At 49.4% G+C, this 15,063-nt stretch overlaps 1 protein-coding gene across 1 annotated transcript in view; it reads right to left on the bottom strand.

Moving 5' to 3' along the window:
* Positions 1 to 15,063, bottom strand: part of sema3d (sema domain, immunoglobulin domain (Ig), short basic domain, secreted, (semaphorin) 3D) — a 119,461-nt gene that overhangs the window by 50,313 nt on the left and 54,085 nt on the right. The window contains exons 3-4 of the mRNA XM_055653507.1: positions 8,295 to 8,455; positions 1,545 to 1,607 (exon numbers count right to left, since the gene is read on the bottom strand). Of these exons, the coding sequence (XP_055509482.1) occupies positions 1,545 to 1,607; positions 8,295 to 8,455 (224 nt within the window). The remainder of the gene's footprint in view (positions 1 to 1,544; positions 1,608 to 8,294; positions 8,456 to 15,063) is intronic.

Below are 15,063 nucleotides of genomic sequence, written 5' to 3'. Positions count from 1 at the left end.
TGGGGAACATGGATAGGTGACGTGTCACAGAGTGCTGGAGTAACTCAGTAACCAGAGATGCTGCCTGACCCGCTGAGTTACTCCAGTGCTCTATGAAACGTCACCTATCCATGTTCTCCACAGATGCTGCATGACCCGCTGAGTTACTCCAGCACTCTGTGCTTAGATCAGGTTTGAGCATCTGCAGTCTCTCGTCTCTCTGGTTGGATGGAGATCAAACTACAGTTTATATTCATCATTCTTCTCAGCATTGAGTGTAATTTAATTCCACATTAAAGTTAGTAACTCCAGCATGCCGTCTGTTGGATGTTAATTCTCCCCGCTCTCTTAAACCTCAGCAAGGAAAGCAGACAGAATTATTTCAAACTAAGGTTCGTTGAAAAGAAGAGAAAATCTCTCCCCTCTGCAAAGTTAATAAATAACATCCTTTAACTTGTGGCTTTTATTCTTCAATCTTTCACAGGTACTTAAAAAGCCATTGATAAAACCAAGGAATTGTTCCTAATGCCCGATCTGCAAACATCAAGGATGGGGGCCACAGTCATTGTTGCCTGGATGAAGCCCAGATTGAGCCCTTGTCTTGATTTTATTTTAATGAGTTCACAGTCAGCTTTTAACTAAACGCAAACAGAAAAGTTCTATATAATGAGGGACTAAAATTCAGAACAGTGAGAGCAACTTCACCCTGCTTGAGGGGCTGGGACAATGCATCCATACAACATTGCACTTCATTTGCTGAAACAAAGATGAATTATTTGCGTTATTAAAGTGGTGATGACAGAAGAGAGCTGGGGGCTGGAGCGTTGAAGCCTGCCTCTCGTACGTTACTCTTCAATAAACCCTCAACCCTAGCTTCAGACCACTGCCCCCTGACCTCCCAGCACCAGGGGACAAACCTGAAGCTGCTAACTGAACGTGTTTCATTAATGTGACCCTTGGCACCCGGCAGCGAGAGGCTGCATTCATCAAGAGGGCACCACTCCTTTCCCAACTCACCCCTGGGGCTGTGGGGACTGAGGGGGGGAGGAGGGGTGGAGGGGGGCAGGAAAGCTCTCACTTACTTCCTTGGGTCAAAGCTGATGCTCGTTTTAAAAGTTTAATTTTCACACAAACTGCAATTGTTCGTCTCCACACAGCAGGGAGGTGGAGTTGCAGTTGTACAAGGCGTTGGTGAGGCCACATTTACAGTATTGTGTTCAGCTCTGGGCACCGTGTTATAGGAAATATGTTGTCAAGCTGGAAGGGTGCAGAGAGGATTTGCCAGGACTAGAGGGTGTGAGCTACAGGGAGAGGTTGAGCAGGCTGGGTCTCTATTCCATGGAGCGCAGGAGGATGAGGGGTGATCTTATAGAGGTGGATAAAATCATGACAGGAATAGATCGGGTAGATGCACAGAGTCTCTTGCCCAGAGTAGGGGAATCGAGGACCAGAGGACATGGGTTTAAGGTGAAGGGGAAAAGATTTAATAGTGCTGCCCCATTCTCTATTCTCACATGAGTGTATGAGATTGTCCCGGGGTGTGGAGGCAGGGCAGGGATACTTACGAAGGGATGTTTCCCTGTTAGTCTGCACATGTCCACTGTCTCCTTGCTTCCGGGCCAGTGAATCTGAAAAATTAAATCAGGGGTTTAAGATGAGAAGGCAATGAAATGTAAAGCTTTATTGAGCAGTGAGTAAGTCTGAAATTCAATCTTTCCCTCCCAGGTCAAAGGAAAACCTGCCCCCTGATGCCTCCACCAACTGGGTCTCCTGGAAGACAGTGGGATATCTTTAGTTTAGTTTAGTTTAGAAATACAGCGTGGAAACAGGCCCTTCGGCCCACCGAGTCCGCGCCGACCAGCGATCCCCGCACACTAACACTATCCTACACATGTTAGGGTTGATTTGCAATTATATCAAACCAATTAACCTGCAAACCTGAACGTCTTTGGAGTGTGGGAGGAAACCGAAGATCTCGGTGAAAACCCACGCTGGTCACGGGGAGAATGTGCAAACTCTGTACAGACAGCACCTGTAGTCAGGTACTGCTGGTTTACCAAAGATAGACACAGAGTGCTGGAGTAACTCAGCGGGTCAGGCAGCATCTGTGGAGAACATGGATAGGTGACGTTTCACAGAGTGCTGGAGTAACTCAGCGGGTGCAACAGCATCTATGGAGCTAAGGAAATAGGCAACGTTTCGGGTCGAAACCCTTCCGGGTTTCGGCCCGAAAGTTGCCTATTTCCAGAAGGGTTTCGGCCCGAAACGTTGCCTATTTCCTTCGCTCCATAGATGCTGCTGCACCATAACTCAGCGGGTCAGGCAGCATCTGTGGAGAACATGGATAGGTGACGTTTCACAGAGTGCTGGAGTAACTCAGCGGGTCAGGCAGCATCTGTGGAGAACATGGATAGGTGACGTTTCACAGAGTGCTGGAGTAACTCAGCGGGTCAGGCAGCATCTGTGGAGAACATGGATCGGTTCTTGTCTGAAGGGTCCTGACCCAAACCATTGCCTATCCATGTCTGTCTTTGATTTGTTATTTATTGGTCACTCCCCCCTGTGGGGCCAATGTGGGTAAGGGGTCACAAATACCCCACATCAGGTCTCAATGAGACCACTATTCCAAGCATAGGACCACTAAATGGGCTTAGGCCCCATGAAGACTCTTAAAAGCATTGCTGAATGTACCATCACGCGGGGCATTACTACTGAGAAATTACACAGGGCAATATCTCGAAGAAATTGTGCCCTGCACAACTACTAAGATATTATGGAGGACATTATTTCTACATAATTGTTTCATTTATAATTAATAAATATGGTCATTTAAAAAACAATTTACTGCTAAAGCAATTACAGGAATAAAATCTGAACATTAACCAAACGCCAAGTCTGCTGCGATCCATTTATACATTTACTTTAATAATCTACATTGAAGTTGTACATTCATAGATATGTACGGCACAGAAACAGGCCCTTCGGCCCTTCTTATCCATGCTGACCAAGTTATCATACTGGGCTAGTTCCATTTGTGGGGAGTTTGCCTTAATTCCTAAAAACCCTTCCTTTCCACATATCTGATCTAGGTCATAAGTGATAGGAGCAGAATTCGGCCATTCGGCCCATCAAGTCTACTCCGCCATTCGATCATGGCTGATCTATCTTTCCCTCTCAAACCCCTTCTCCCCATAACCCAGACACCCAAATGTCAGTTTAAATTATTTGGGATCTATGGCAAATTATTAAACTACAGAGGGTGGTGGGTGTACGGAACGAGCTGCCAGAGGAGGTAGTTGAGGCTGGGACTATCGCAATGTTTAAGAACCATTTAGACAGGTACATGGATAGGACAGGTTTAGAGGGATATGGGCCAAACGCGGGCAGGTGGGACTAGTATTGATGGAACATGTGGGCAAGTTGGGCAGAAGGGCCTGTTTCCATGCTGTATCACTCTATGACATGGAGAACCATCAGAACATCAATGGAGACTGTGCACCAATCCACATGCTAACCGAAGGGCCTGTTTCCACAACTCCATGACTATGACTCAGTCCAGTTTAGTTTATTGTCACGTGTACGGAGGTACAGTGAAAGCTTTTGTTGCGTGCTAACCAGCCAGCGGAAAGACAATACATGATTACAATCGAGCCGTCCACAGTGTACAGATAGAAACATAGAAAATGAGTCTAGGAGTAAAGGCCATTCGGTCCTTCGAGCCTGCACCATTCGCCATTCAATATGCTCATGGCTGATCATCCAACTCAGTATCCTGGACCTGCCTTGTCTCCACACCCCCTGATCCCTTTAGCCACTCCGGCCACATCTAACTCCCTCTTAAATATAGCCAATGAACTGTGTGGCCTCAACTACCCTCTGCGGCAGAGAATTCCACAGATTCACCACTCTCTGTGTGTGGAAAAAAAAATTCTCATCTCGGTCCTAAAAGACTTCCCCTTTATCCTCAAACTGTGACCCCTTGTCCTGGACTTCCCCAACATCGGGAACAATCTTCGGATACAGGATAAGGGAATGACGTTTAGTGCAAGATATAGCCAGCAAGTTCTCTAAATAATGTAATGGTTCTCAGTAACAAACTTGCTGCTGACAGCAAACATTTGGGTCAAAATTACAGTGTCTGAGCCAAAGGGAACTTGATCAGAGACATGACATCGTCTGTAGTTGAGCGTGTTGTATGTCCGATCCATACTGAGGGTTGGTGCGCTAATGTCCAGCGCAGTTGCTCGTATTTTTAAACTTCCTGGCGCGAGTGTTAAGGACAAAGAAATATTGTGCTGTGTGTCGTTGAGGCTGATTGGTTTTGGCATACAGTAGTTGGCGGAGTTTTGCAACGTAAACCAGCTGGATATTTCGCCCAGGAGGGCTGCAGGAAAACAAACCATTTAATTGGGGAGCAATGAAGTGGAAAAGGAAGTTTCGTTTTTAGTTTACTTTAGTTTATAGATACAGCTCAGAAACAGGCCCTTCGGCCCACCGAGTCCGTGCCGACCAGCGATCCCCGCACACCAACACTATCCTACACACACACTAGGGACAATTTATAATTAACCTGCACGTCATTGGAGTGTGGGAGGAAACCGGAGCACCCGGAGAAAATCCACGCAGGTCACGGGGAGAACGTGCAAACTCCGTACAGACAGCAACTGTAGCCAGGATGGAACCCGGGTCTCTGGCGCTGTGAGGCAGCAGCTCTACCCGCTGCGCCACCGTGCTATCCCACCGTGAAGGGTCTCGAGCCAAAAAGTCACCTATTAGTTTTCTCCAGAGATGATTCCTGACCCGTTGAGTTACTCCAGCGCTCGGTGTCTGTACAAGAGACAGGCGTCTGTTACACCAAGCAAAGGGTTTGAAGTTGCAGATGAAATGTCAAGATAGGCTTGGTGTTCGGTGTCTCCCTGCAAGATTCACCCCCATCGCCATCTCCTGAAATACAACTCCATGAATCCAGCAGAGCCCACCCCTGTCAAGTAGTGAGCCATGCATCAGTCAGATGTCCGTCAGCAGCCAGCCTTTGTTGTTGCAGGAGATGCCGGATCAAGGAGAGCGTGAGGCAGGGAATGGACATGAAGAGGCAAGAAGGGGCCGGAAACATGGCCACGCACAGGGGCGTCACGGTGGCTCAGCGCCGGAGACACAGGTTCCATCCCGACCACGGGCGCTGTCTGTACGGAGTTTGGGGGTTGTACGGGGAAGTCCAGGACAAGGGGTCACAGCTTAAGGATAAGGGGGAAATCCTTTAAAACTGAGATGCGAAGAACTTTAATCACACAGAGAGTGGTGAATCTCTGGAACTCTCTGCCACAGAGGGTAGTCGAGGCCAGTTCATTGGCTATATTTAAGAGGGAGTTAGATGTGGCCCTTGTGGCTAAAGGGATCAGGGGGTATGGAGAGAAGGCAGGTACGGGATACTGAGTTGGATGATCAGCCATGATCATATTGAATGGCGAATGGTGCAGGCTCGAAGGGCCGAATGGCCTCTACTCCTGCACCTAATTTCTATGTTTCTATGTATGTACATTCACCCCGTGACCTGCGTGGGTTTGCTCCGGGTGATCCGGTTTCATCCCACACTCAATAGACAATAGACAACCGGTGCAGGAGGAGGCCCTTCGGCCCTTCGAGCCAGCACCGCCATTCAATGTGATCATGGCTGATCATCCCCAATCAGTACCCGGAGAAAAGACATACAGCTATGTAGGTTAATTGACTAGGTAAATGTGAAAATTGTCCCTAGTGTGTGTCGGGTAGTGTCAATGTACCGAGATCACCGGTCGGCAGGGGCTTGGTGGGCCGAAGGGCCTGTTTCCATGCTCTATCTCCAACATCTAGAAACAAACTTGTGAAGGGCCTCAGTGTAATCTAGTCTTACACCCTTGTACTGAGGTACAGTCGTGCTTGTGTCGAGCAAGATTGTATGTTTGGTTTAGTTTAGAGATTCAGCGCGGAAACAGGCCCTTCGGCCCACCGAGTCCGTGCCGACCAGCGACCCCCGCACGCTAACACTATCCTACACACACTGGGGACTATTTACAATTTTACCGAAGCAAATTAACATATAAACCTGCACGTCTTTGGAGTGTGGGAGGAAACCGAAGCACCCGGAGAAAACCCACGCAGGTCACGGGGAGAACGTGCAAACTCCGTACAGACAGCACCCGTAGGAGATGAGGGGGAATTTCTTTAGTCAGAGGGTGGTGAATCTGTGGAATTCTTTGCCACAGTCGGTTGTGGAGGCCACAAGTCAGTGGGTATTTTTAAGTTTAGATTGACCGATTCTTGATTAGTGCGGGTGTCAGGGGTTATGGGGAGAAGGCAGGAGAATGGGGTTAGGAGGGAGAGATAGATCAGCCACGATTGAATGGCGGAGTGGACTTGATGGGCCGAATGGCCTAATTCTGCTCCTATCACATGCCCTTATGAAGTGCTGGAGTGAGCGTCAGGATGGGCCAAAACTCTTCAATTTGAGCCAGCGTTAGGCCCAGACTTCAGGGGGCTTATGGCCTGAGTTTTGGTCCCTGCAACAGGGCCGAACGTTACAACTGGCCGTTTGCCCGCGGGATAGGGAGTGGAGGAAACAGGCGGGCAGCTATTTCCAGCCGCGTATTTCTCTTGGCCACGGGGCAAGCCGTGAGTGTTTGCACAGTTGGGAGGGGGGGTGGTGAGACCCTGGCAAGAGCAAACACTTGGCTGACACTCAAAGCCACAACTAACTCCACAAGCAAAGCCAGCCCACACTGACATTCTGTGTCCCACAGTTCACAAGTTCATTAGTGATAGCGGCAGAATTAGGCCATTCAGCCCATCGAGTCTACTCCGCCATTCAATCATGGCTGATCTATCTCTCCCTCCTAACCCCATTCTCCTGCCTTCTCCCCATAACCCCTGACACCCGCACTAGTCAGGAATCTATCTATCTCTGCCTTAAAAATATCCACTGACTTGTGGCCTCCACAGCCGTCTGTGGCAATGAATTCCACAGATTCACCACCCTCTGGCTAAAGAAATTCCCCCTCATCTCCTACGGGTGCTGTCTGTACAGAGTTTGCACGTTCTCCCCGTGACCTGCGTGGGTTTTCTCCGGGTGCTCCTCGCATGACTCAGGGAGAACGTACAAACTCCGTACAGACAGCGCCCGTAGTTAGGATTGAACCTGGGTCTCTGGCGCTGTGAGGCAGCAGCTCTACCCGCTGCACCACCGTGCCTGTCTATGTTGGGTTTGCCCTAGCTGTGGAAAAAAGATCTCTCCCTGCGTGTGATTATCAGACAGACGTCTATCGCTGCCGTGGGACCGCCCGGCCCGCTATAACATCGACTACAAGGTCGTTGAACTCAACTTTGCAAATCTTTTTAAAAAAGGCATCAAGAAAATGTTGAGCTTTGGAGGCCAAATTTATAAAATTAATCATAGTTTGCTGATTGTTTGTCAGTTTGGTCTTGTTCACTAATCAACTGGTGACCATTTATTTAAGGTAATTGGGGTGAGAGTGAGAGTGATCGCTACATACCAGCATTGGATATCCCCACTGTGTTTCATTCCCTTCCACAGCTGGAGCTTGAACCCAATTATACTGCAGGAATAGTGGAATGTGGACAGGAGCTTATTGCTGACTTGACTTGTTATCACAAGAGGTCTAGGTCTACGCTAGGCCAGTGTTCCTGAGCCCCTGGAACTGGGCTTGGCCAGGCCACAGGGCACTTCATATTCATACACTCATAGAGTCATGGGGTCACAGCATGGAAACAGGCCCTTCGGCCCAACTTGCCCACGTGTCCCATCTAGGAGGTAGTTGAGGCAGGGAATATCACAACGTTTAACAAACATCTGTCCAGCTGCTTGCATAGTACAGGTTTAGAGGGATATGGGCCGAACGCGGGCAGGTGGGACCAGTGTAGATGGTATGTGTGGGCAAGTTGGGCAGAAGAACCTATTTCCAAGCTGTATGACTATGATTCTATGGGTCTACGCAGATGAGGAAAAACCCATTCACCCAGAGAGTTGTGAATTTGTGGAATTCTCTGCCACAGAGGGCGGTGGAGGCCAATTCTCTGCTTTCAAGGGAGAGCTAGATAGAACTCTTAAAGATAGCGGAGTCAGGGGATATGGGGAGAAGGCAGGAACGGGGTACTGATTGGGGATGATCAGCCATGATCACATTGAATGGTGGTGCTGGATCGAAGGGCCGAATGGCCTACTCCTGCACCTATTGTCTATTGTCTAAGACTCTATGAGTGTGACAACGGCTCGTTGACACTATGACCCCATGATGGTTTGGCTGCAGCAGATGATCTCTCACCTTCCTGATGTTTTTGTTCAGGTCGTCCAGGTTGAGCAGGAAGATGTGGTCCTTGGCTCCCAGCAGCAGCTTGCCTCGCTCCTCTTCGATGAGAAGGGTCTGGAAGTCAAAGCCCTCTGCAGACCCCAGGAAGGAGATGCAACTGTTGGAGGTCAGCAGGTCTGTGGGAGAGCAACAAGAGGCTTGCGTTATGTCAGATGCGTGCACACCTCAACACCTACAGTGGCTCCACAGTCTCCGTCTGTCTGCGTGTTAGTGAAGTCACGCAATCTTGCCTTCATGGGTCGGGTGGTTGAGTCAGGAAGTCACGAGGCAGCTCTGTCGGACTTTGGTCAGCCCGTGTGTGGAGTATTGCGGGCTGGTCTGTTCTGGATTACAGGAAGGGTGCGGGGGCTTTGGAGAGGATACAGAGGAGGTTGATCAGTACGATGCCTGGATTAGAGGGTGTTAGCTTCAGGGTGAGAGTAATGCCCCTGTCCCACTTGGGAAACCTGAACGGAAACCTCTGGAGACTTTGCGCCCCACCCAAGGTTTCCGTGCGGTTCCCGGAGGTTGCAGGTGGTTGCCGGAGGTTGCAGGTAGTGGAAGCAGGTAGGGAGACTGACAAAAACCTCCGGGAACCGCACGGAAACCTTGGGTGGGGCGCAAAGTCTCCAGAGGTTTCCGTTCAGGTTTCCCAAGTGGGACAGGGGCATCAGTGTTTGGAGGTAGTTGAGGCAGGGAATATCACAAGGATCGGGCAACATTTGTCCAGGGTTAAACCCTACTGCAAGGTTGGACAGGGTTGGACTGGGTTGGACAGGGTTGGACAGGGTTGGACAGGGTTGGACAGGGTTGGACTGGGTTGGACAGGGTTGGACAAGGGGACAGGGTTGGACCGGGTTGGATCGGGTTGGACAGGGTTGGATCGGGTTGGACAGGGTTGGACGGGGTTGGACAGGGTTGGACAGGGTTGGACAGGGTTGGACAGGGTTGGACAGGGTTGGACAGGGTTGGACAGGGTTGGATCGGGTTGGACAGGGTTGGACAGGGTTGGATCGGGTTGGACCGGGTTGGATCGGGTTGGACAGGGTTGGACAGGGTTGGACAGGGTTGGACAGGGTTGGACAGGGTTGGACAGGGTTGGACAGGGTTGGACCGGGTTGGACAGGGTTGGACAGGGTTGGACAGGGTTGGACAGGGTTGGACTGTTTTCCCTGATAAATGTATATAAATGATGAACGACACAGATATTGACAAGACGGTTCGAGCAGAGCAACCCTCGACGTGCTGGTCCCTGACATGGATCTGTAATCACACATTACAATTGCTCCACGCATATATCCCTCTACCCCAACCACTGTGGACGGCTCGATTGTGTTCACGTATTGTCTTTCCACTGACTGGTTAGCACGCAACAAAGAAGCTGTTCACTGTACCTCGGTACACGGGACAATAAACTAAACTTAGACCAGATTATAAGTCCCAATCATTTCCCCAGGGTGGAGATGTCAAAGACTAGAGGGCGCAGCTTTAAGGTGAGAGGGGCAAAGTTTAAAGGAGATGTGTGGGGCAGGTTTTTTTTACACAGAGGGTGGTGGGTGCCTGGAACGTGCTGCCAGGGGTGGGGGTGGAGGCAGATACGATTGTGGTGTTTAAGAGGCTTTTAGACAGGGACGTGGATATGCAGGGAGTGGAGGGATATGGATCACATGCAGGCAGAGGGGATTAGTTTAACTTGCCGTTCATGTTCGGCACATTCACATTATTCATAGTAAGCGATTTATTAACATTTAAAAAACATTTCAACAGAGGAAACCGGAGCGCCCGGAGAAAACCCACGCAGGTCACGGGGAGAACGTGCAAACTCCGTACAGACAGCACCCGTAGTCAGGATGGACCCGGGTCTCTGGCGCTGTGAGGCAGCAGCTCTACCCGCTGCACCAGCGTGACACCAGCTAAAGCTATAACCTGAAGCTAGAGTTTAAAGCCACAACTAAAGGTGTTTAGTTTCCCACTGGTGGGTGAACGCCTCTCTTTCACAGGAGACCATCAAAGACTTTGTTCTGCTAACTTATTATCCTCCTGTCACTGAGAGAGATTGCAAAGTGGTTCTAATCTGATGCTGATTGATAGATCAGAGAAGGGAAGCACAGACATGGGGAACTGTGCCTGGAATTTCACCGCCCGAATCCTCTGGACTCAGCAGCATCCAGTCCCGTCAAACAGCCCATTGTCTGTGTCTGACACTGGACTATCAGGTGTACACACAAGGTGACCCTAGAGAGCAGCAAACACAATGCCCGCTTCCTGAACAGCCAATGTGACGATTCAGGTTACCTGTTCCTTGTCCCTCACTGTCAGTCACACTGACAAATCAAGACAGACACAGAGTGCTGGAGTAACTCAGTGGGTCAGGCAGCATCTGTGGAGAACATGGATAGGTGACGTTTCACAGAGTGCTGGAGTAACTCAGCGGGTCAGGCAGCATCTGTGGAGAACATGGATAGGTGACGTTTCACAGAGTGCTGGAGTAACTCAGCGGGTCAGGCAGCATCTGTGGAGAACATGGATAGGTGACGTTTCACAGAGTGCTGGAGTAACTCAGTGGGTCAGGCAGCATCTCTGGAGAACATGGATGGGTGGCATTTCGGGCAGAGACCCTTCTTCAGATTGGTCAGGGATAAGGGAAACAAGAGATATAGACAGTGATGTAGAGAGATAAAGAACAATGAGTGAAAGATACGCACACAGCAACAATGATGAAGGGAACAGGCCGTTATTCGCTGTTTATTGGGTGAGAACGAGACGCTGGTGTAACTTGGGTGGGGGAGGGAAAGAGAGAGAGGGAATGCCGATAATGATCAGTTCAGTTTAGTTGAGTTTATTGTCCCGTGTACCGAGGTACAGTGAAAAGCTTTTGTTGCGTGCTATCCAGTCAGCGGAAAGACAATACATGATTACAATCGAGCCGTCCACAGTGTACAGATACAGGATAAAGGGAATAACGTTTAGTGCAAGGTAAAGCCAGTAAAGTCCGATCAAGGATAGTCCGAGGGTCACCAATGAGGTAGATAGGTTCCCCACAGATGCTGCCTGACCCGCTGAGTTACTCCAGCACTCTGTGTCCATCTTTGATCCATATCCATACAGATAAGTCCATTACACAGGTGACCTCTCAGTGCCAACACTTAAGGGCCTGACCCACTTGGCCATCATTTGCGCGTCATTTACGCAACAGGCCGGTAGTGACTGACGCGTGTAAATCGTCTCACAGTACGACAGTCACGTGCCAAGTGCACGAGGGCCCTGCTTCTTTTGGGAGCCATTTGTGATGTTGTTCATACTTAGTCCGATATCCGTGGCAAGGATATTCCCAGTGAAACATTTTTCAAAAGTACGCACGCTGTATACCCGGGTGGTCACGTGGCGCCGCGCGCAAATGACACGTTGACAGCGTACGGGCGGCGCATGGTTACGGACGTCAACGCACGGTGACACATAATAAATTAGCATAGGCAATGTTCGTGCGACACCGTGCGTAACTATGCGTCACCACACGCTACATGTACGGTGTCAGTACGTCAGTGTGTACCATCAGTATAGCAGTGTGCACCATCAGTATAGCAGTGTGCACCATCAGTATAGCAGTGTGTACCATCAGTATAGCAGTGTGTACCATCAGTATATAAGTGTGTACCATCAGTATATCCATCAGTATATCAGTGTGTACCATCAGTATAGCAGTGTGTACCATCAGTATATAAGCGTGCACCATCAGTATAGCAGTGTGTACCATCAGTATAGCAGTGTGTACCATCAGTATATCAGCGTGTACCATCAGTATAGCAGTGTGCACCATCAGTATAGCAGTGTGTACCATCAGTATATAAGCGTGCACCATCAGTATAGCAGTGTGCACCATCAGTATAGCAGTGTGTACCATCAGTATATCAGTGTGTACCATCAGTATATCAGTGTGTACCATCAGTATATCAGTGTGTACCATCAGTATATCAGTGTGTACCATCAGTATATCAGTGTTTAGGATATTGCGTAAATGACATGCAAATGACACCAAGTGGGACAGGCCGTTCACTGTCTGTCACCTGGTCTCACTGTATGACCCTTCATCAAATGCAATGACGGTCTTAATGAAAGGACAGGCATCTTATCAGGACAGGCCATTGCTGACAAGCTGAGCTCTGCACACATTATTTTCTGATCATTCAGATTGGCAACTGGGCTGAATCCAACCCTTGTGTGAACTACGTTGACCTCTGGTCATCGACAGGGCATTCCCATTGACGGACAGTTCCCAGAGATGAAGCTTTGTTCCATGCTATCCCACAATATCTCTCTCAGAAGACACAAAGTTCGGAGAAAATAAATCAATTGATTATTGATCTGTTGATGTCTTTGAGAGCATGGCCAGCCGGTAACTGAACTGGCCACGACGCCAAACAAAGTCAGAGGCTGAATTCTTTACTTCCTCTTACGTTGCAAAGAATGTCTGGGTCATTTAGTACCTCGTGTTAAAGCCCGCCGATGGATATAGTGTGTCATTAAAGCATCGGTGTACACAATGCCGTGTCAAATTTGTGGCGCTCTTCCAATCAAGACTTCCCTGTCCATCGTTTCAGTTTGGTCTTTGCACGGTGAACTTTGAGCCCGCGCCCCGTCTAAGCCCCGCGCGCTCACAGCAGCGCTGCCATGATGCAGACAGATGCGATCACCTCCATACATGCACACTCTTCACCTTATTGTCAATACACACAGAGTGCTGGAGTAACTCAGCAGGTCAGGCAGCATCTGTGGAGAACATGGATAGGTGACGTTTCACAGAGTGCTGGAGTAACTCAGCGGGTCGGGCAGTATCTGTGGAGAACATGGATAGGTGACGTTTTGGGTCGAGACCCTTCTTCAGAAGAACCTGACCGATAACTTTACCACGCAGATGGTGGTGGGTGTATGGAAAGAGCTGCTAGAGGGTGTACTGTAGCTGAGGCAGGGTCTAAAACAACATTTAAAAGACATTCAAACAGGTAGAAGTCTCGACCCAAAATCTCCACAGATGCTGCCTGACCCACTGAGTTACTCCAGCACTCTGTGAAACGTCACCTATCCATGTTCCCCACAGATGCTGCCTGACCCACTGAGTTACTCCAGCACTCTGTGAAACGTCACCTATCCATGTTCTCCACAGATGCTGCCTGACCCGCTGAGTTACTCCAGCACTCTGTGAAACGTCACCTATCCATGTTCTCCACAGATGCTGCCTAACCCGCTGAGTTATGGTGCAGCAGCATCTATGGAGCGAAGGAAATAGGCAACGTTTCGGGCCGAAACCCTTCTGGAAATAGGCAACGTTTCGGGCCGAAACCCTTCAGATTCAGATTCAGATTCAATTTTAATTGTCATTGTCAGTGTACAGTACAGAGACAACGAAATGCATTAATCTGGAAATAGGCAACCCGGAAGGGTTTCGGCCCGAAACGTTGCCTATTTCCTTAGCTCCATAGATGCTGCTGCACCCGCTGAGTTACTCCAGCACTCTGTGAAACGTCACCTATCCATGTTCTCCATAGATGCTGCTGCACCTGCTGAGTTACTCCAGCACTCTATACTGGCCCGCTACCAACTACACAGGGGCCTTAATGGTTGGAAGAGTAGGAGTAGGTAGAGATTGCGTTACTGGATTAGTAATGCAGGCTCTGCAGAAACACAAGCTCACATCTCCCCATGGGATCTGGAATTTCAGCTAATTAAATAAACCTGGAATATAAAATGCTGCAATCAGCAAGAATGGACAGTAACCTGCCGACTGTCGACATCTATCAGATTAACCCGTGTCTTTAAACAAGTGAACAGATCCTCACTCAATACAATAAAATGATGAGGGGCGTAGACAGGGTCGACAGTCAGAGCCTTTTCCCCAGGGTGGAGATGTCCAAGACTAGAGGGCGCAGCTTTAAGGTGAGAGGGGCAAAGTATAAAGGAGATGTGCGGGGTTTATTTACACAGAGGGTGGTGGGTGCCTGGAACGCGCTGCCAGGGGTGGGGGTGGAGGCAGATACGATCGTGGTGTTTAAGAGGCTTTTAGACAGGGACGTGGATATGCAGGGAGTGATGGGATATGGATCACGTGCAGGCAGAGGGGATTAGTTTAACTTGGTGTCAAGTCCAGCACGGACATTGTGGGCCGAAGGGCCTGTTCCTGTGCTGGACTGTTCAATGGTCTATGTCTACATGAGTCATGGCCACAGGATTGGTGTAGACTTGGGTCCACCCTGTGATGAAGACCATGTACAAAGTAAAGGTGACATGGGACAGGCTGCATTTAGAGATCTGGGCACCGTGTTACAGGAAAGGTGTGGTCAAACTGGGAAGGGTGCAGAGAAGATTTACGAGGCTGTTGCCAGGACTCAGGGAGTGTGAGCTACAGGGAGAGGTTGAGTAAGCTGGGACTCTATTCCATGGAGCGCAGGAGGATGAGGGGTGATCTTAATATAGAGGATAGACACAAACTGCTGGAGTAACTCAGCGGGACAGGCAGCATCTCTGGAGAGAAGGAACGGGTGATGTTTCAGGTCGAGACCCTTCTACAGACTCTAGACACGAAACGTCACCCATTCCTTCTCTCCAGAGATGCTGCCGGTCCTGCTGAGTTACTCCAGCATTGTGTGTCTGCCTTTGGTTTAAACCAGCATCTGCAGTTCCTTCCAACACGTGATCTTATAGAGGTGTACAAAATCATCAGAGGAATAGATCAGTAGTCTTTTGCCCAGAG

Source organism: Leucoraja erinacea, chromosome 22, assembly GCF_028641065.1.
Source record: "Leucoraja erinacea ecotype New England chromosome 22, Leri_hhj_1, whole genome shotgun sequence".
NCBI classification, from domain to species: Eukaryota; Metazoa; Chordata; class Chondrichthyes; order Rajiformes; family Rajidae; genus Leucoraja; species Leucoraja erinaceus.
This window is presented reverse-complemented; position numbering and strand designations above follow the sequence as displayed.